The sequence below is a fragment of the Artemia franciscana genome, chromosome 16, assembly GCF_032884065.1.
Source record: "Artemia franciscana chromosome 16, ASM3288406v1, whole genome shotgun sequence".
Lineage (NCBI taxonomy): Eukaryota > Metazoa > Arthropoda > Branchiopoda > Anostraca > Artemiidae > Artemia > Artemia franciscana.
Window position 1 is genome coordinate 32,882,827 of NC_088878.1, and position 22,729 is coordinate 32,905,555.

General features: G+C 34.7%; 1 protein-coding gene across 2 annotated transcripts in view; it reads left to right on the top strand.

Moving 5' to 3' along the window:
- LOC136037355 (zinc finger protein 845-like) overlaps positions 1–22,729 on the top strand; it is a 50,968-nt gene that overhangs the window by 19,559 nt on the left and 8,680 nt on the right. For both annotated transcript variants that reach the window (XM_065720049.1, XM_065720050.1), the window contains exons 8-9: positions 8,471–8,694; positions 15,793–16,066. In XM_065720049.1, the coding sequence (XP_065576121.1) occupies positions 8,471–8,694; positions 15,793–16,066 (498 nt within the window). The remainder of the gene's footprint in view (positions 1–8,470; positions 8,695–15,792; positions 16,067–22,729) is intronic.

The following is a 22,729-nucleotide window of genomic DNA, read 5'->3' on the forward strand; positions in this document are numbered from 1 at the left end:
GCATTCTAAGGAGACGACTGCACCATCGCAGAGTGTTCTCCGCAATTTCGATGGAAAACAGCGTCTGCTGGGTTGTTTGTAGTAACTTTTTGTTGCTGACGAAGTCGAACCCTCTCAGGTCTTGGTCTATCCTCTCAGGTCTATCCTCCTAAGGCTTTTCATATGAAATACGTCTATGGTCTTGGGAGCTGTGATTGTTAGGGCCAGGTTTCTGTTCCATAAAGAATTACAGACCCAACCATGGCATTGAAGATTTACAGCCTCGTGTTTTGACCAATACGTAGTTTCTGCCATGGGTGACGGTTTAACCTCCTCATGGCAGCAGGTGCCTTTATAGGTGGTGTGTGAAGTAAGTGGTAGTTGAAGCGTAATTACAATTGACAAAGGAGACCATTCTTCGTCTTGGACTGACCCCCTAATGATTATATCTCTCAGGGCGTGCCCTAGCTGTGAACGCTCTTTGGGGAAAAGCACGTTGTTGCGGTGCTTAAATCGGTTTCACCCCTTTCGTTCGGGGATCACTGTTTCCGAAAGGAAAAATATTCCTGATTGGATTCGTTCCACCTGTAAAGCTGCGGCTGAATTTTTTAGTGACCCTAGTGGGAATGATTCCCTTAACTCTTCAATATCTAGCTGAAATAAATATCATAGCGTCTAAATATCATGGCGTCTGTGTCTAATTTTTTTTTGGGGTGTTAGCCACCATGCACCTATTATAAGCAATCTGAGTCATGCTCCCTTGCAAAGTGAACAGATACAGCAGGGTAATTCTGCCTGCGAGGACGCTGTAGATTCGGATGAATTTCTCATGTGATTGTGAATAACCCGCGAATCCATTTTTGTCGAAAATACTTCCGTATAAACTTCGGGAATTTTGGCAGTACCGGGTGCCAAATTAAAAAAAAAAAGAAGAAAAAAATTACAGACAAAAAATCATTAAAATTAAGCTAAAAACTTTTGGCACCAAAAAACTGAAGAAGGTTTAGCTTTCCTTTAAAAGATAGTTGACTTTGACAACCAACAAATTTTCATTGTTTAAGGTTTTGCGTCTTAAAGTGCTGATTTCTTCTGTAGCAATGCCTAGGGGAGAAAATTGTTACGTTAAAGTGTAGCAATTTTCCTAGGGGAGATTTTCTGAGGGGTTTTTTCCGCAGGGTTGTTTTCCGGAGACTGACACTGACCAGCGATTCCAGTGTACGCTCGAGTCGACTTGTTCATGACTATGGCAAACTGCTAGAGAAGATCATTTATTCTCTTGAGAGAAATTACAGTTCTTGCGGTCAAAGTAATCAGGTCACTCAGATCCTCCCTCCTCTTGACTATCGCCCTCCCCCCACCGACAGATGTGATTTAATAGAGACTATCGCTAACTTGCCAGCCTTTGTGCGTGATCGTATTACTAGGAAAATGAATTACATAAGTTTGGTTTGAGTTTTGTCAGAGAGATAAAAAGTTCCAATGATTTGATCTGTATTATTGTGGCGGCTAAATCTGGGAAAAAACTTCCCTCTGATCTAAAGGGGTCTTTCTATGGCTGTGTCGTTAGTTTAAAAAAACCTATGTTTTCTTACTTACAAACTTATTGACTGTGTTTTAGTCAATTTTTAATTGCCTACAGTTTATTACAATGATTTATCTTTTTGAACATTTACGTTTGCTTCTCATAGACTTAATAATTTTATTGCCCAATTAGATTCAAGTTTACGCATTATTATTTGTGGTGATTTTAAATGTGATCATGGTAAGTAAATGAGCGTAGTCGAATTTTATTTTCATTTTTACCAAATTTTAATATCTGCCGCAAGTCACTTGATTTTATGTATTCTCATTTGAGTGGGAGTGCGAGTAATATTGATCACGTTCTTTCTAATTTTGCGCCCTCTTTTATGGTAAAAATTATCCTGGATTTTCCAGTAAGTGATCACTTGCTAATTCAGTTTTCTGTAATTTACAATTCGGTTTCTATGTCTAATGCTGCTCCTATTCGCCCGAAGTATGTTCACAGAGTTTTTTGGGATAATCCATAGACACTGTTTCACCGTGATAAATCTGAATCTCTGGCTTGAAAGGTAACTGTTTCTATTAGCCTGAATTGTCTTAATTTTAATAATGAGTTTAAGCTTAATTTTATATAATTTCATTTTGTCCATTGCTGAATTTGAGGTAGCCTATTAAATTCTAGAGTAAAACTATGTAAACCGAATATAGAAAAACCTTTTTGGTCGTTGAATCCGTTTCTTGTACATGCTAATCATGAATCTAAATTGGCTTTTCGTTTTTGGCAAAATTGTGAAAAGACGCGGAATCGTCACCCAGTTTTTCTGTACATGAAGAAAAAGAAAGCGGTTTTCCAGTTGGAACTTCGTCATACTAATAATATTTTGTTAATAGACCCCTCGTCTGAGGTTGACGTCAATTAAAAGACTTTGGAAAGCTCTACGTTTAATTAAAAAAAATATTAATGGCCCTTCCAAAAAGGATAGACCTGTTTTTTACTATTTTAAAAAGAAGAATTGAGAGAAAGAGTCAAACTTTAGCGTAAAGAGCGGGGCGTTGATGAGGAAGCAGCCTCTTTCATATACGAAGTAATTTCTGTGCGTTTTAAGTTTTAATGTCGCTCCTTACTTTCAGTTAAAAAAACTTGTTTTTTTTTATTTAATTTCTGAACGTTTTTGAATCAAATGTATGTTTTGATTTTGGCTCTCCGCAGAGGAATAATCAAAACGAAATTTGCATATTTTTTTTTTTTTTGGCTCAATGGCTTTCTCATAATTTTGATCGAATGATTTTGAGAAAAAAAGAGCGGGGGAGGAAGCCTAGTTGCCCCCCGATTTTTTGGTTAATTAAAAAGGCAACTAGAACTTTTAATTTTTTACGAATCTTTTTATTGGTAAAAGATTTACGTAACTTATAAATTAGCTTACGTGAAGAACTTTTGTATTCTCATGTTTTTATTACATATATGAGGGGATTCGCCCCATCGTCAGTACCTCGCTCTTTACACTAAAGCTTAAATTTTATCCCAATTCATTAAGAATGACCCCCTGAATCACAAAAGCCGTAGAATAAGTAGTTGAATTTACTGAAAATACTTTAGCGTAAAGAGCGAGGTATTAGAAGGAGGTGAGCCCCTCATATGGGTAATAATTTCTGTTTGTTTTAAGTTTTATTGCTGTTCCTTACTTCCAGCTGAAAAAGCTTTTTCACTTTTATTTTTTAATTGTTTTTTTTTTAAATAATGCTAGTAAATCCTGCTCTCCCTTCATGGAAATTTTCTTCTCCCATTACAAATTCTCGAAGGAAAGTTCCCCCAGCATATCCCCCTCTTCTCAACCCCTCCCCCAAACCAAAAAAATCCTCCTGAAAACGCCTGTATACTTCCCAATAACCATTACTATATGTAAGCACAGGTCAAAGTTTGTAACTTGTTGCCCCTCCCACGGGGACTGTGGGGGAGTAAGTCGTCCCCAAAGACATAGTTATAAGGCTTACGACTACGCTGGATAAAATGGCTATCTCAGAGTTTTGATCCGATGACTTTGGGAAAATAATTAGCGTGGGAGGGGGCCTAGGTGCCCCTCCAATTTTTTGATCACTTAAAAGGGCACTATAACTTTTCATTTCCGTTAGAATGAGCCCTCTTGGAACATTCTAGGACAACTGGGTCGATACGATCACCCCTCGGAAAAAGAAAAAAAAAAAAAAAAAACAAATAAACACGCATCCGTGATCTGCCTTCTGGCAATAAATGCAAAATTCCACATTTTTGTAGATAGGAGCTCGAAACTTCTACAGTAGGGTTCTCCGATACGCTGAATCTGATGGTGTGATTTTCGTTAAGATTCTATGACTTTTTGGGGGCGTTTCCCCCTATTTTCTAAAATAACGCAAATTTTCTCAGGCTCGTAACTTTTGATGGGTAAGACTAAACTTGATGAAACTTATATATTTAAAACCAGCATTAAAATGCGATTCTTTTGATGTAGCTATTGGTATCAAAATTCCATTTTTTAGAGTTTTGGTTACTATTGAGCCGGGTCGCTCCTTACTACAGTTCGTTACCACGAACTGTTTGATTATTTAAACCAAAATCTTTTCAAGATGAGGATGGGATACACTCAAATCATATCGGCTCCCACTTCTTTTCTTCTCCTTCCTTTGGGATTCTTTAATTTTATCCTCAAGATCTGGTATTGCTCCTTCATCTTTCAAGGTGGGGGTGGTAATTCCTATTTCAAAATCCGGTAAAAGAAATATCAGATCGGGTGACTCTTATAGACCGATAACAAAGGGTTCTATAACTGGTAAGATTTTGTGAATTGTGCATAAAGGGTATTTTTAAACTTTTGGATGTTGGTCTTAATCAAGTAGGCTTCAAATGAGGAATGACATATGACCATGCCCGTGCAACTTTTGATACAATTATTAATCAGTCAAGGTGAACTTTTGGATGTTGGTCTTAACCAAATAGGCTTCGAATGGGGAATGGGATGTGACCATGCCCAAGCAACTTTTGACACAATTATCAATCAATCAGGGTCTTCTGGCTCCCCACGTTATTTAATGTTGATTGATATAAAAGGAGCCTTGGACAATATTTCACATGCTTCTACTTTTCAGCCCTAATTACTGGTGGGATCCCCTTTCTCTTGTTAGAGTTCTTAGATCCTGGTAGGGGAGAGGGGTGGCTTAGAACAAAAATTACTGCTTCTGAGTCTTTTTCATATGCAATTTCTGTTGGTCCTAGAGTTAGACAAGGTGGAGTTTTATCCCCTTGTAATTAATATATGTTTGGCGGAGTTTTTTGGTTCACTATCCACAACCTTTATCTCTTGGACGCGGGATGTGTCTTTTATTATACATGCTGACGATATTATTATTCCGAGTCGTTCTAGAGCTAGTTTAACCGATAATTTTAATACCCTTTCCAGTAAGCTTAAAGATAGAGACCTTTCTATTAGTGTTAAAAATTTCAATATTTTCCAATTGGCGAAAATAACCGAGCTGAACTAATGTGCAACAGAAGTACTTTTTTTTATTTTGAATACTGTTCTTTATCTGGGGTTACCTTATGGTGCTTCCGATCGGAATTTCGAAGTCAATGCTAATTTTAAGTATTTAAGAAAAAAATTAGAAAGGCATTTGGCTAAAAAAGTACAGCTTCGAGGTGTCGTCTTGATATTTCTCTTTTTACCCCAATTGCCCTTCCGTATGTTCTCTATCCTGCCCTTCTTTTTTTTTTTAAATCTTAAAATCTGCAATTTTACTTCAATTCACATTTGCTGTTTTTAGTGCTGTTAAATTTACTTTTTTTCGATCTGTGTTAGCAACACCGAATTAGTTTCGAGATTTAACATTAAAGAGGCGTTGGAATTAGCTAGGATTAAGAGAAATAATTTTTACCATAACTCTTTATGTTGAACCTTTTCTCTTTTCTTCCCAGAATTTAAATAATGTTTAATGTTGCGTTTTTAGAATATTATAATAGAATATAATTTTTGAAGGTGCTTTTAGACTTTTTTTCTACATTTTATGTTTTTGTATTCTTTTCTTGAAAGCGGATATTTTGAATTTTTAAAAAAGAATAAAAAATACCTTGACAAATTATTATTTAATGGCTTATAATGTTAAGAAATCTGAAGCTTGTCTACATTGCTCTGACATTCTTTTTTTTTTCCTATTCAAGCGATTTTTTGTGTTTAGTGTCCTAGCGTAGATATTAATTGACTCAGAACTATGAGAGTTCAATTTAAGTTGAATTTTTTACTGCAGATCCATGTCCGATAACATATTATGTATTACCATATCTACATCTTATGCATAGACGGAGAACCATTACACAGAAGGCTTGCGGACAACATTCATTTCAAGATCAAACAGTTCGTGGTAACGAACTGTAGTAAGGAGCAATCCGGCTCAATAGTGACCAAAACTCTAAAAAACGGAATTTTGATACTAATAGATGCATCAAAAGAATCAGATTTTCATGCTGATTATAAATATATAAGTTTCATCAAATTTATTCTTACCTATCAAAATTTACAAGCCTAAGAATATTTGCCTTATTTTGGAAAATAGGGCGAAACACCCCTAAAGGTTATGATATTTTAACAAAAATCACACCGTCACATTCAGCGTATCAGAGAACCCTACTGTAGAAGTTTCAAGCTCCTTTCTACAAAAATGTGGAATTTTGTATTTTTTTGCCAGAAGACCGATCCTCGGTGCGTGTTTGTATTTTTTTTTTCCTAGGGATTATCGTATCGACCCAGTGGTCCTAAAATGTCGTGAAAGGGCTCATTCTAACCGAAATTAAAAGTTCTAATGCCCTTTTGAAGTAACCAAAAAAATTGGACGGCACCTAGGCCCTCTCCCACGCTCATTTTTTCCCCAAAGTCATCGGATCAAAATTTTGAGATAGCCATTTTGTCCCATATAGGCAAAAACCATAATAACTGGGTCTTTAGGGGTGACTAACTCCCCCACAGTCCCCGGGGGAAGGGCTGCAAGTAACAAACTTAGAGGATTGTTTGCATGTAATAATTGTTATTAGGAAGTCTACAGACGTTTTCAGGGGGATTTTATCAGAAGGGGGAGAGGAGCCGAGGGGAGGTTACGTGGGATGATCTTTTCATGGAGAATTTATCATGGGGGAAGAGGATTTCCACGAAGGGGGGGGGACAAGATTTTCTAGCCGTCTTGAAAAAACAATGGAAAAATAAATATGAAAAAGTTTTTTCAACTGGATGTAAGGAGCAGCATTAAAACTTAGAACGAACAGAAATTAATACGCATATGAGGAGGTTCATCTCCCCCTAAATATCTTGCTCTTTACGCTAAAGCATTTTTTGTAATTTCAACTATTTATTCTACGACCTTTGTGATTCAGGAGTCATTCTTAAAGAATCAAGGTATTGACGAGAAGGTGAACCCTCTCATATACGTAATGAAAATATACAAATATAGAAGCTCGTTACGTAAGTTAATTCGTAAGTTACGTATATTTATTACTAACAAAAACTTTCGTAAAAAAATTAAAGATATAGATACCTTTTTAAGTAACCAAAAAATTGGAGGGCAAGTAGGCTTCCTCACCCACCCCTTTTTTCTCAAAATTGTCCTATCAAAACTATGAGAAAGCCATTTTGCCAAAAAAAAATAAAAATAATATGCAAATTTCGTTTTAATTATTCATATGTGGAGATCCAAAATCAAAACGTGCATCAATTCAAAAACGTTCAGAAACTAAATAAATAAAACAAGTTTTTTTCAACTGAAAGTAAGGAACGACATTAAAACTTAAAACGAACAGAAATTACTCCATATATGAAAGGGGCTATTACCTCCTCAACGCGCCGCTCTTTACCCTAAAGTTTTTTTTTTATTATTTTAAAAAGTAGAGTTATGAGAAAGGGTCAAACTTTAGCGTAAAGAGCTGGGCGTTGAGGAGGTAACAACCCCTTTCATATGCGGAGTAATTTCTGTTCGTTTTAAGTTTTAATGTCTTTTCTTACTTTCAGTTGAAAAAACTTTTTTTTTATTTAATTCATAAAAAAAGTGAACTTTTAAGATGGTTAGGGCGAGGAAAAAAGCTAATAGTACAATTATACACCTTAAAAAAAATTAACTTTTTGTGGTGATCCTAAATGCTTGAAACCATATTGATGAAAGCTACCCATCAAAGGCTACGAGTCTTACATATGTACCATATAGTACATATGACATACGGACCCTTACACATGTACCATATTCAGTACATCAGAAAACCGTTTAGAGGATTCCTATTTACAAAATTTCGAAATCTGCATATTTTTTTTCGAAAAAGGAGATCACAGATGCTTGATTTCCTTTTCCAGAGGTTAATCGATGATCCTGCTACATTCAGAGATCGTTCATTTGTACAAAGATTGAAACACCCTTGTTTGCATTTTAGAAGCCAAATAGTTTATGCTGCAGCAAAGGGGATGATTTCCACCAATTTGTGGAACACAACCCCCATATATCCTGAGAGAGGACTAAGTTGCTAGCAATGAAAAATTATTAAACCCTCAATCGATTTCAAGTTAGTTAAAAACTATATCATACTACTTCGTTTCAGAGGCAGTAATGTCGTCCGGTGGCGCATTTGTTCCCTAAGAGTTACGTAGCTATACAAAATTAACAATTAATGTACATTTATATAAGAGCTTCATTAAAGTGAGTTTATTCACTTACTTTTTTTTTTAATTCATGCATATTGATGTTATAAATGTGTATAAGCTGTTACTTATGATTGTTGATGGGTTATTTCGTAGGGAGAGGTTTGGTTTGCCGGATTCCTCCAAAAATGAATGAAAATTGATATTACTCGATATCGTGCATGTAACCTTGTTTAAAACTGTCACTGTTTAGCTCTGAAAATTTTACACATATTAATGTCAGCAAATTTTTTTCTGATTATATTCATTGTCTTATATTAATGAACTTTCAGCATCCCTCAACGGTAACGAAGATGGTAATTCTAGAGGCACTAATGGTAAAGTGAAATCCTCCTTTGGAAAAGACAGAGGTAGTAGGTCATGGCATTCCTCTCCAAGGCGGACATCAACCGAATTAGAAGCATTAAAAACGGCTTTTTCTCAAACTTCTGCGCCCACTAGACATGTTTTGGAACAATTAGCCAATAAAACCGGTCTACCGATGCGAGTGATTAAGGTAATTGCAAAATGTTATGTTATTATTATTTTTAGTTGAAGTGGCAGTAGTAGTACTACTAGTTGGTAGTGGTAGTAACAGTAGTAGCAGCATTATTAACATTGGTAATAGTGGTAGTAGTATTATTAGTAGTATCGTAGTAGTGTTTGTGCCCGACTTCTTTTTATCAGATAAAGGTCGCTTTTGTTGTCAAAGGCAATTTAAAGGTAACAATTTCATAATTGGGAATACATTTGTTTGTATAGAAGTTTTATTTAGTGATCTCACGGGCTAGCAAAATCTTGCCATTGATTCATAATTTATGGATGAGGTAACTTCAATTACGGGTTTCCGTCTACTTGATTGGTCCATGTCGTCACATGATTAAAAAAGAGGGGATTTTACATCTTCTGTCTACGTTTTTTTATAGTTAATTCATGTTTAGAGTTCATAAAAGATTGAGCAATGGATTTGAAACTGTGGTAAATATATTTGAGTTGGATTCCAACGATTACTATTTATTATTATCCCCGAATCCTGTTAGGGCTGAGAAGACAGTATTTGATTTCATCGTCCTTCGTAATACATACTGGAGGGTCCGTCCCCCTCCAAAGAGGTATTTACTTATAAAGTATTGGTAGCACAGACCTTGGAACCGTGGGCCAGATATTGTGGCACTTATTCCCCGCAGGTAGTATTTTGTCGTATCCATACCAGTTATATCTGTAGCATGCTCACAGCCCGAATCAGTAAGGGTAGAACTTGAAAAATTCGTGGCGCATCGGAGTTGGTGTGACACCATGGGTCGCGTTACTACTACTAGTGGCATCAGGACTGAAACTGGTACCATTAGACTATGAACACTGGTGCCAGTGTTGGCACTAGATTACGAATACTGGTGGCAGAATAGTCCACGAGAGACCATAGGTAGTGACACCATGTACTCGTTCCCTTAGTTTTGGTGCTGGTGGTGCTGTGCCGCGTACGCCGGTGGTGTTAGAGCATTAATAAGTAGTAGTAGGAGCAGTTGTAGCAGTAGTAATAGTAGTGGTGGTATTAGGTTGTAATTGTGGTATAGTAGTAAAGTAGTAGTAGTTGTAGGAAAAATAGCAGTTGCAGCTGTAGTAGTAGTAGTAGTAATTGTAGTAGTGGTATTAGGTAGTCATTGAAGCATAGTCGTATTAGTAGTAGCAGCTGTAGCAGTTGCAGTCATAATTATACCAGTTGCAATTACAAATACAAACAGTTGCATCAAGTCGCGGTTTCAGTTCCGAATAGTCACATTCACAGTTGCAACAAATCGCAATTTATTGTAGTTTTAGTTCCAAGTAGTCACAGTCGCACTTAGTTGTGACTAGTTGCAGTCGCCATAGTATCGCAATAGTTGTAGTAGTAGTAGTAGTGTTAGTTGTACCTCTGGAAGGTTTAGTACAGCACTCTTAGTCGCTCCTGAGGTATTCCGGATGCGCCCTTTTGACAACCTGCATGTATGCTTGTCTGCTTTGTTGAATTTTTTTAATATCCCCCGTTCCTTGTCTAAAATTTCTACAATAATACAATAAGCTGTTCCCGAGATACGCTCTTTTGACAACCTATGTATGGGTTTTCATTCCCACTGACATATTTGTTGTACTTTTCAACTATACTGAATAAAATGGTTAACTCGGAATTTGTATCGGACGTTTCTGAAAGAAAAGGACGGGGTAACATTAGAACTCATTGCCCTCCGCTCACTTTTGATTCTTAAATAGGACACTAGGACTTTTAATTTCGCCTGGTATTCTCTTGATCTTAATAACCTGGATTAGACGGATAGTAATAATAAAATAGCTCTTTTTGAAGTAGAACAATGTTAAATTTAGTTTATTTATTTTATTGTCTTGTGGAGTAACACTACTGCTTTCGCTGCTATTTTTTGTTCACTGCTTTCGTAGCTCTTTTTGTTATGTTTTTCTTGTGATCCTTGATCTTATTTTGAAGTGTGAATATATGCAAACTCGGAATGTTTCCTGTATTGGAGTAGCGAGACTGGGTATGGAAAATTCTGGTGAAGTTTGAAAAATATTAAGTTCAAGAAAAAAAAGTATCATGGTAAATGGTATAAAAACAAAACTATCCTAGCTCGGAAAGTTAATTTTTCAGAGCAATATTAGGCTGTACTGCAGAACAGTAAAATATCTCTCTGAGAACCAGAGAATATAATTTATTAACTGTTATAGTTTTCTTTTAAACAATTCTAGAAAGATTTATCTCGAATACCAAATTATGATCTTTTAGGCTGTTTCTGAACTTTTAGATCTCATTCCTGTTCTATTTTAATCGAGGAATACTTCGAAAAGGACCCAAAAATTTCCTTGATATCCCAGAGAAAACTTTTCTTCTAGACAAGATAGCCCGTTTTTGCAAACGTGGATGAACAGATCTTGACCCGTTAAAAGCTGTAGAGGAAATTATATTCCTTCTGGGACATTTTCTATTGTAAGTTTTGGTTTTGCGAATTCCCTACATCTTTCAAGTAAAATACCGTAGCCGCAAAACTTAACTGTTCAGAAACCAAATACCTCTGAAATCTGATATAGCTTCATGTAATCTGTTTGACAGTCTAAACAGAATTTTGAATTTCCATAAATTAATTTCCATAAATTTTTAGAAAACAGTATGGTACGTCCTGGTTATGAAAGAGAAGTTTTGATTTTTTAATTTTGTTTAGGATTTTCTGATTTTTTAGATTTTGGTTATAAAATTTCCGATTTTGGAGTTTGTTATATTTTAGACGTTTGATGCCATGAAAAGTAAGCAACAAGACATGCACTCTTAAACATAAAAAATCAAGCAGTGTACTAAGAAAGAAAGGCGTTCATAATGAATCAACTGATGGATGTTTCTTAACCGTTGGACCGTTGAACGGTTAAGAAACCGTTGGTTTCTTAACCGTTTTTATTAATAAAAGTGCAAACAAAAAAACAACACGAATACAAAGTTACAACGCTTACTTCTTACTCGCAGAATGTATTCAAGAAGCTCTGTAATTGCACATTGACCTTATAAGTAATAACTTTTAAGAATTATAACGCATCTGCAAACCTGACTCAAGGGTATACAAATTTATTACACGCACAATATGGTTGTACCTGTTTCTTAGGACCTGTGCCCCTTTGATCGGAGGCTCTGCAAAACTCTGCAGGGTTTTGGCATTGGGGGTGTACTTTTGTCAGACATGGAATCCCTGCGACAAGGGACATGCACAGAGAGGTCGGGAGGGGGATCAGGGCCCAGTCTTCCTTTAAATTAAATTTTTTTCAAGTTTCTGGATACTTTTTTTTAAATATTTCATTTTATTATCATTCACCCCCCTCCCCTTCCTGCCGAAAAAAATTCTGGTTAGACCACAAAGATGTTCAATTTGATGCAACATCTTTTATATAATCGTGCATACATTCCTCACATTTTGTTAGTAACCGTGTAATATGTTGTTGGTAGCGCTATGCCATATATGCGGGGTGGGGGGGATGCATTTACTACAGGAGTACTAAAATATAGGCTGCTAGTATTGATGGTTAAGGAGGAAGGCGGCCCCCTTAACATATATGATTAAAAACTCGTATAATGCTCTCTTCCCAAACCTTTTCGGGTAAAGGGAATGAGCTACACGGGCTTAGAAAATAAAGCTCGCTTTTATTGACCAAAACGTCAATCCAGCAAAGAACTTTAGGTTATCTTTGTGTGAACTCACTTAGATGAATTAACTAAAAAACATACATAAACACAAAAAGTAAGGTCGCCTCTGGCCTGACCCCGTGTGAACTTGCGCCAATTAAAAGAAAAAAAAAATTCTATTCAACAGTATACGTAAATTAAAATCAATGGGAAAACATTCAGCCAGATTGTACGATGAGCCATATAGATAATTAATGCATAGCCAATATATTTTCTTGATCATGCTTAATCGTGAAACATTGAATACATTTAAAAGTAAAATTAGTAAGTAAATTAAAAAAGGTAAGTAAAATTAGTTTATATAAAAGAATGTACTGTGCGGATGAAGTTATTTTATATACAAGAGAAGTGGGACATTTGTCTGAGAAACAGGGTAAGGTGCCCAACAGGTAATATAATTTTTTTTGCTGAATTACTTGAAAACCTTGTATGAGATTCGTAGACAAAGGTGTTTGTTACTTTAGACAGAAACATCCTGTAAAAATGTTGTAGAGAATGCCAGAAAGTAGTTGACAGGGTTTGTCAACAAGGGTAGTTTTAGGGTTTCCAAAACACACTATTTTAATACAGGACAAAATTTTAGACAGAAGCATTCTGTAAAAACGTTGTAGAGAATGCCAGAAAGTAGTTGACAGGGTTTGTCAACAAGGGTAGTTGACATGTAGATATATATATATATATATATATATATATATATATATATATATATATATATATATATATATATATATATATATATATATATATATATATATATATATGTGTGTGTGTGTGTGTGTGTGTGTATATCTATATTATACCAAACAACAACATCAGTAACAGCCTCTCCGAGAAGTAAACAACTTGCCTGGAGGGTTTCCAAAATACACTAAAATAATACAGGACAAAATAAATGATACGATTTATTTCATGGTGTTTGATCTGTGGAATTATCTTAGTTGGTGACCAGCCTTTTCTTTCTAAATTTACAGTAATGACGTATTTTATGGAATTGTTTTGATATTTAGTATTAAGAATTAGTCGATTGTCGTACTTGTCTATTTTGGTTTGAGAAGAAAAGCATAGGGTAGTGAATGTAAGATGCATGGTTATGTCAACACTTTTTTCCCTGATATTTCAATATGTGAAAGATCCAAATTTTGCTAAAAATTGACAGGACAAGTTGAAATGCCCCCTAAGAAAACTTCGAACAATACCAGCAAAAATCCTTTTAAAACTCCTATTGAAATGGGTTTAAAAAAGATAGGTAGGATACGAAACGTTTTCAAAACTAGGAGCCTAAGATTCGACGCAGTAGGAAACGCCCTTATAAGAAAGGGGAAAGGAAAAATTGTTTTAGGGGGAAAAGGCATAAGAAACTAAAATTACGGTACTTTTGGCTAAAATTCTACGATGTTTAAAGATTTTTAATCTTTTTGGCCTAGTAAAATTAAAGTTGCGTCCAGGAATTTTTGTGTCCAGGAATATTTTGACCCATTTCCAAACTCGCAGTTCACAACTTCAAAAGTTCATAACAATAATAGTTCATTGGTTAGTAATACGATTGATATTTTTCACAGCTCTGGTCAACCTTAGTTGTGTTACTGTAATTCAAAAGGTATTACGGGTCATTTTTTGGTATACTTAGAATCCCATTCTCATCAAAAAATTTAAGATCTATTCATTTGTCTAATCTCTTTTTCTCATTATATATAAGATGTTTGGGTATTTCTCATCCTGAAATAATTACTTCCCCTCTTTTCAATTACTAATAATTGGAAATTGGAGCTTTAAAATCAAAATCTTTTAGTTACATCCTGAATCAAAGAGTCATAAGAGTGGAAACTAGTGCTAGTTTATAAAACTAGCGCCATCTAGCGTCTGGCGAAATTCGGCATTTTAAAGCCTAATTAATTAGCCATGATTTGCCCTCATTAAACTAGGCCTACTAATTTTTAGGCCTAGTAATATGTACTACGCCTAATTATGTTATCAAGCCAATTAGGTATAACCCTTTGCCATCATAAACAAATAAGCTAGGCCTTATATATGTCTTTTAAACAGTAGGTTAGCCTACCCTAAACAGCCAAAAACGGGATTTTTAAGACATACACAGAGACTTCGCCTTTAAGTAATATAAATATACAGATCAGGCCCAAAGAGCATGGGAAATTTTGAGTTTTCAACACTATTTGATTAGGCCTATACCAATTATCCAGTTCGACTTGAATTTTTTCTACTTATTTAAAGACATTTTGATGATTTCGCCAGCCACTGCGCTTAGTCTGACGCTAGTAGTTTTCAACTCCTACCTTTCAATGTTAAATTGCCGAAGTTTCCACTCTTATCGTTTCCCATGCTCTTTGTCCTTAATGTCAACGATCAGTCATTTTTTTTTTATTGCAGATAGCGCGTTCTTGACAACTGTCAGAAAACTCACTTTTGTACTTTTTCTTTCGTTGTCTGTGTAGCATATTCTACTTAATATACTTTATTTCCAACTTCCAACTATAGTACGTCTACTTCTTTCTACTTCTACGTCTACTTCTACTTCTTTGAAATAAGCTTCTTTCTATACTTTCGTTAGGATTCTAAGTGTAAAGACAAATCTTCAAATTTTACATTTGTGGTTACAATTTAAGTAATTATAAACATTTTGGAATGATTGCCAAGTAGGTTTTTCTGCCTTTCATTGATACACATTCTTTTACAATGTAGCCCGGCAACAATGTGTCTGGCATGGTAAATTTGAAAAATAATTTGTATCAACATCTACGTATCTTTCAATGAATGTTTCAATGAATCTTCCATGTATCTTTCAATGAATGTTTATTTTGTATTTTTTTTGTATTTATTCGTGTATTATTTTATTTTGCTTTATTTTGTATTTATTATATTTATATTTTGTATTATTTATTTTGTTTTATTATGTGTTTTATTTTGTATTTATTCATGTATTTTTTTGTATTTTTTGTATTTTGCAGTAATATTGTATTTTTGTCCGCTGTCTGTGTAGCATATTCTATGTAACAAATTTTATCTCCAACTACCATAGTACATTTGAAAAAAACTTTATTTTAAATGAGCTGCTTTCTATGCTTTCGTTAGGATTCTAAGTGTAAAGAAAAATCTTCAAATGTAACATTTGTGGTTTCAATTTAAGTAATTATAAACATTTTAGAATGATTGCCTAGTAGATCTTTCTGCCTCTCGTTGATACACATTCTTTTACAATGTAGCCCGGCAACAATGTGTCTGGCATGGTAAATTTGAAAAAAAAAAGCTTTTATTAACATCTACAATCTTTCAATTAATGTTTTGCTTTATGATAAAACAGGCAGAGAGAATGAATTTGAGACATGTTGAAGATTAACCTCAATTAGTATGTCGCAAAAATAATTTAATTAACAGGTTAACTTTTAGGTATGGTTCCAAAATCAAAGATCTAGAGAGAGACGACGACTAAAGCAAAACACCTCAACGGTTTTAAAACCGCTGAAATTTAGAGGATCCCCTCTACGTTCTGAATTGGATGCTAATGATCCTAGACCCAGACTGAGACCTTATTTAGATCCCGAACTTTCTGACAAATTTGGCCCTCATTCCCCTCCTCTTCATCATGCTCCGTTTGCTGGTGGTTTTCCTAGTAGCCAAGGACCTCCTCCTGTAAATTTCCTTGCATTTGGTCGAGGAACAGGTAAATCTTTGAGTTTAAAGATACAGTTTATTTTGATGATTAGAAAAGAATTAAGAAAAATAACGGTCTTTACTTATATGAAGCTTGTATCTTTTTAAGCTAATATTTAATGGGTTAGGAATAATGTAATATTACTCTGTTTCCTTATGTTGCCTTTTTATATACCTTTATGGAATTTTTCATTTTTTGGATTGTTTAAATTTGAGTCAACGCAGGAATGATTTTATTTCATTATCATATTGGAATATCATATCATAATAGGATAATATCAATGATATCAATATCATATCAGTCACCATATCATATTGGTGACTGAATTTATCATATTGGATATCTTCTTGCCTAATGCAGTCTAGGTTCGGAGCTCGAGAACTGTATGTTCACTCCAATAGGAAATTTATATTTAAAAATTGGCCCTTTTTTGCCAAAAAAAACTTTTTTTTTCCTTTCTCCCTCCTAAACTTTCACTCGTTTTATCCCCACTCTAAGAAGATCTTTTTGTTTGTTAAAGACATTTATGTAGTTTGGGTCTTGTACTTTACAACTGTACATTTACACTATTCTCAAAATATATCTACAATAGAAAATGACCTATTTTTGACAATATTTTCTTTTTAAGATCTTTACCTTCTCCCCCCTCTAAAATTTAAGTTGTCTTACCTCTTCTCTAAGAAATTTGGATTGTAAGTTACATGAATAATTTGATACATAGGTATCAAACCATTTAAGTAGATTAAAACTTTGACATTTTGAGTGACAAATTGTTTTCCTGACTTTAACCCTTCCTTCTAACGTTTTTTGTTTTCATTATAAACATCACCCGCTTAATATGATAAAATGTTTCCTTTTTCGCATTTAGGTGAATTGGCGCCTCAAAAAAAAAAAAAAAAAAAAAAAAAAAAAAAAAAAAAAAAAAAAAAAAAAAAAAAAAAATATGTTGTGTAACAGTGAGACAACTATAAGAGACATCTAAAAATCAAACGCTTTTAAATTTATTACCAACTTTATTTACTGTACCAACAAGGTGTGTATGCAAATTTATCCGTATTTCAGTATTTTGCTTTAAGGTGAACTTAAATTGTGGTGTACAACTTATTGTGGTTCAGATAGATGTGGTTCAGATATCAGTTAATTTAAAGCTCTGAACTTTGGCTATTTTCAAAATCTGCACGAAATCTCATTTTTGCAATAAAAATTCACATTCTGTGTGGCTGCGAATGTGGTAGCTTTAAAAATAAAATGTGAATCACGCAATTGCAAATTTGCTTCAACCATATACTAAGAATTTTTGTGAAACGTACGTGGAACAATGACCTTGAAATAAAATAAGAACTAAAATCTAATGAATGCTTGACAGATAAATACATAATAAGATTAAAACGGCGAGTTATTTTCCTATATTGGTTTAATGGTCTCTGCTCCAAAGTGGCTTGGTGCTGACCTGATTGAAAATGTATATTGCAAATCTAAGAAGACTCGAAATTGAGATGAAATGGAGAAAATATCTAGATATTTGAGCTTAAGGCTTTTTTGTCAAGTTTAAGATTCCCTACAAAAGTCTACCGACCTCCACCCGTCTCCTTAAAAGTTTGGCCATTCAAAATAATAAAAAGTCCGTCTTTAAATGGTTTAAAAAATCTTAGTTCGAAGAATCAATAAAAAAAAACACACCAAAAATGCAAGAATTTCCAAGGATCAGTAGCAATCAATAACCAAGATCAAATTTATCAAACTCCTAACTCTGTTATGGTATTTGTTTTATCTACTTAACATTCTTTGAAAATTATCGCAAACTGGTAGTTAAGGACTTCTACTGTTTGAAATGGGAAGGAGTGGGGCTTATATGACCGTTTTTGTCAAAAGGTCGTCCAATGAGTCAAATCTATATTCGAAGGTTTATATTTTCAAATAGTTGATTTTACAGTGGGGTGCATCCCACTTTTATATCCTAGTTAATCAATATTCGCTGAAAAAAAAACAAAAAAACAAGCACATAAAATTGTGCCCGAGACGATGTTCTTCCTTATATTATACCGTAAAAGTAAATATACGTAAAATTACGTAAATATATAATACGTAATATAATACGTAATATACGTATAATATAAAAATACGTAAAAAGTAGTATATACGTAAAAGTAAAATTAAAACGTAAAATTTTAAGTAAAATTTTTACGTAAAAGTAAAAGTATTATATACGTAAAAGTAAAATCGTCATAGGCATTGAAATAGTGTTGCCTAAGCCAAGAACAATATGACTTCAATGTGTAATTTTTTTTTCGCACCTGACCGCTTTGAATCTAAATGATTTTTCATAGAAAGTATGGAGAGAGTTCAATAGATTGCAAATTTCAGTGTCTGTATTAAGAATTAAAAGAGATTGGAAGGTCATTGGCTCACCTTCAACACATTTTTTAGCTGCCATGATTAAATGAATATTTCTTTGGGAATGATATTATACGCTATAGCTTCTGGGGAAAAGGCTGTAAATAATGGAAGTTCCCATGGTTTACACATGGTTTGAAATACCATGAACTTTTTGGAAATCTTTAAGGGTTTACTTGAGTATGTTTTTAGTTATTATTACTATATTTTCCCGGAACCACTTTTTATGGAAGTAGTGAAAATCGGATGACGAAAGAGCTAATGAAAATAGGCTGAATGTTTAATTTATAATGATATTAATCTAAAATATCCCAGAAATTTAAGAATATACTTGATAGTAATTTGGTTACTTTTCTATGGTAGGAGCACATCTGACGAAAAAGGTTTACCGATCAGATAAGTCCTTTTATCAACCTGAATGCATTTAAACTCTTTTATTTTAGTTAGATCTAAGTAGTAGTTGTAGCAGTATTTGTTGCTGGAGTTGAAAGTAGTACCAGTCGCATTCGCAGCGTCAGTCGCAAGCAGTTACTATCGCAGATATAGGTAGTCGTACGCATAATCACAAGGAGATACAGTCGCAAGTTATCGTAGTCAAAAATATTTCCTATCATGTTCAACAGTAATTGCAGTTCCAAGTAGTTATAGTCGCAGTTGCAAAACCTCGCAGTCACTATTTGTGGCATTCGCAAATAGAACCATATTCACAATTAGTTACAGTTTCAATCACAAGGAATCTCGGTCGTAAATATTTGCTGTTACAATTAGTCGCAGCTGCAATTGGAAGTAGTTGCAGTCGCAAGTATTTGTAGTGGAAGTCCCAGTCGCAAGTAGTCGCAATCACAAGCTATCTTGCTTGCAGTAACAAGTAGGTGCAGTCAGAGTTGGACCTGCTGTAAAAGTAGCCCTGGATGTTTGAAGTTAATGCCCTTAGAAATTCCTGAGATATGATAGATATTCCTTTTTTTGATAAACTAGATGGAAATAGTTTCTTTTGATTAAGTTCATCATTTTTCTCTGTATCAACTTGCTCTATGGAGCAAGACCAAGATCTACCAAGCGTTGTTATGTATCCGAAGAACTTTATTTTTAAGCATCTCCAAATTCAGTTATTCGTTTATAACTGATTTTGTCTCCAGTTTGTGCTGATATTTATTGACTTGACCTTATTACCGTAATGCATTTTGGACCCACCCAGGATTTAACATTCCTCCTTTTCCAATAGTGAATTTGCTTTTGGTCAGAAAATATATGAAAATGGTTATGTCTCTTAGGGAACGAATGTTCGATTGTATAATTATTCATTTTACACCCTATAAGTTTCCTTTTTATTGTATATAAATTACTTTTGTGGCCTTGCTTTAAATCCATTGGTTTTCCAATCTTAAAGCATTAATTGTTCTGTATGAGTTACCATAGTACTGACAATCTGAAAATCTTTCTCATTGATTTCACTTACTGAATACTGCCAAATTGAGTTTCAGGTCGTCCTTGATTCTTCTGGTTGGTAAATACCTCCTTGTCCGCAAAGAGAGATGATTTTCACTTATTTTAATTTTGGTGTTTCGATTTCAGTCCATATTAAGCTTCGATTGTAAATACAATTAAATTTTGACCTGTGTAGCAGTCTGCTAAATACAGAGAGATGTTTTCTATACACCGTTATTGGCTATTCATCAACCCAATTTAGGATTGAAGGGAGTTTAAGAAGTTCTTAGTATATGATGAAGTGTGGTTTCCGCTGACATTAGAAATCGACAATAACATCCCAACACCGTGTTTAGCAAGCAAATAACTATGTCTCATGAGGTTTTTAACTTATCAAACAAGCAAACCTTTATTGCTATCCATTGGAGTTGGCTCTGTTCCAAGAACATCTTCACTGTTTTGTTTCAAGATACAGCTAAATTGTTTGCGTTCAGCTTCTGAAAGAAACTAAAATATACCTCAGTATTAACTGACAGTACAGATTGAGCTTACTCATGTCATAAAAATGAATTTTGTGCACACAGCACTTATATTACTTTCATGTAATGGCCCTTACATTTCCACCTTCAAATTGAATAGTAAAAATTGAAAAAGAACTGCAAAAAAAATTAAGGATTAATTCTATGCATTAATTTTTGTTTTCTGTAACGGAAATACAAAAAAAGGACATATACAATATCTGTCGGTAAATATTAAATTTAGGCCATAAAAACTCCTAGTAAAATAAATTGTTAAATCTAAAGGTAAGCTCAGAATTCCAGTAACGTTATCAATTTGCTGGCCAAAGCACTAGCGGATCCAAGTGTTGGTCGAGAAGGCGGGGCTGAGATCTTACCAAGATTCTTCCAACGTCCTTTCATTCGTTAAGGCTCTGCCTTTTTTTTACAATAGCTGTATAGAATTTTTTGATTCGTTGTCAATTTTTCTTTGGAAATAAACCCTTAAAGCTGTCATTTCTTTGATTCAGTTAAATTTCAAAATTCAGCCCAAGGAACTACTTGATATTACCGTTTTCTTGAACTGAAATTTTTATGTTTTGCTGTCCCAAAAAATGATATCCGAAAGTTCAAAGTACCCAGGTCAGGATTTACCAGCATGCCCACTAAGCACACAAGACCAGGGGGCTCAGTAAATTATAACTGAGTGATTTTTTCTAAGCAAATACTGGACTGCAGTGATTTATCATCAAAGTGGCAAATGCACTCCGCTGCCGCACTGCCAATTCACAAAAAAGAAATTTTAAAACCCCCACAGCAATTCCATGGCCATCTATAACTGTCAGATGTCTGTCAAGAATGGAAGATGAGAGTTGGTTATCACCTCCTTCTTTTATTACTTTTTGCTCATCAGTTGCGATCTGTTCAGTGATTCCACTCAAGGCCCTATCCTGGGGGTGTTTTTTTTTTTGGGGGGGGGGGGGGGGGTTGATCCCCCCCCCCCCAAAAAAATGCTTGTCCGACTTGCTAAAACATAACAAAACTGAAAATAGACTAGTTTATAATGTGTTATAGAAAAAAATTGTACCCCCCCCCCCCCTCCCGAAAAAATTTTTGGATATGGCCCTACTTCCACTACCCTCAAATTTTCAAGGATTTTTTTTTCAAAATCTCACAAAAATGGAGAAGTATAAACGCTAGGGCCTAAAACTGTCAAAGCTTTAAATTTGACTTTGCAACTTCCTCCCTCTCATTAAAAACTAAACATTTTGCCCATTTTAACGCATTGTCCCAGAGGTTGCTGGGCTCATGTCTTCCCTGGAGACATATTTGTTGTGCCTTCCATCAATTTTAAGACAAATGATAATCAAATAAATTTATGGGATGCTTTTGGCGCTGCAGAGATTGTGTAGGAAAAATAGACATAACTTTGCAGTTTGACGCCTTCGCGGGCGCCTTTTAGCTAATTCAACATCCCTCTCTTTATGTCCTGAAACTCTCAACATTGATGTCACTTTAAAGTTGGAGATTCATCACAGAAGGCTCTTCAGTACAGCTTCTGCGTGCCTATACCCTCGCCACCGTCTTAATTTGTTTCTTTTGTTGATTTTATGTTTGTATTTGTTTTTCTCTTTGTGTTTTTTCATGTTTATTCTTACTCCACCATGTTTACTTTATGTATCGTATGGGTGACAAAAAATCCTTGTTATTACATTTTTGTTACTCTATATTAGCAGAAAACAAAAATATATGCATGCAATTAAGCCCAGTTCAATGTTGTTCTTCCGATTCTGCTATTCAAATGTAAGATCGGTTCTAAACCTAACAATTTTTCTTTTTAGCATATTAGTAAGTTTATTATGCGTTGTCAGTTATATTGAAGCATACTTTTGTTTCTTCCAGGGATTGATCACGAATAACCTAGTTGCATCTTGTTGGATAACAGCAAAGACGTTTTTGAGGTAAATGCCCACCCCAGATTTTCCAGGGGGGCCCAAGCTTCCACCACAAAGGGCCCTTTTCCGGCCATAATTATCCATTACGTCCAACATAATCCATTCTGTTCAAATGATTTGAACTAACTGCACGCCTATTAGCCAAAGAGCGTAATTACCTGACAACCCTTGGGGTAATTACGCTATTTACTATTGATCATTGTAAGCTTTGAAAACATAATAACAGTCTCAAGTTCTGTCAAATGCCCCATGCCCACCCCAAGATTTGGCCAAAATGGCGCCTCTGAAAGGATCACCCTATCTCGTCAATTACAAATATATTTTTTAGTTCGCGTGGCTAAATTATTCAGAACAGACATTTTCCCCAAAAGTTCATCTTCTAAGGAATCCACTCATTC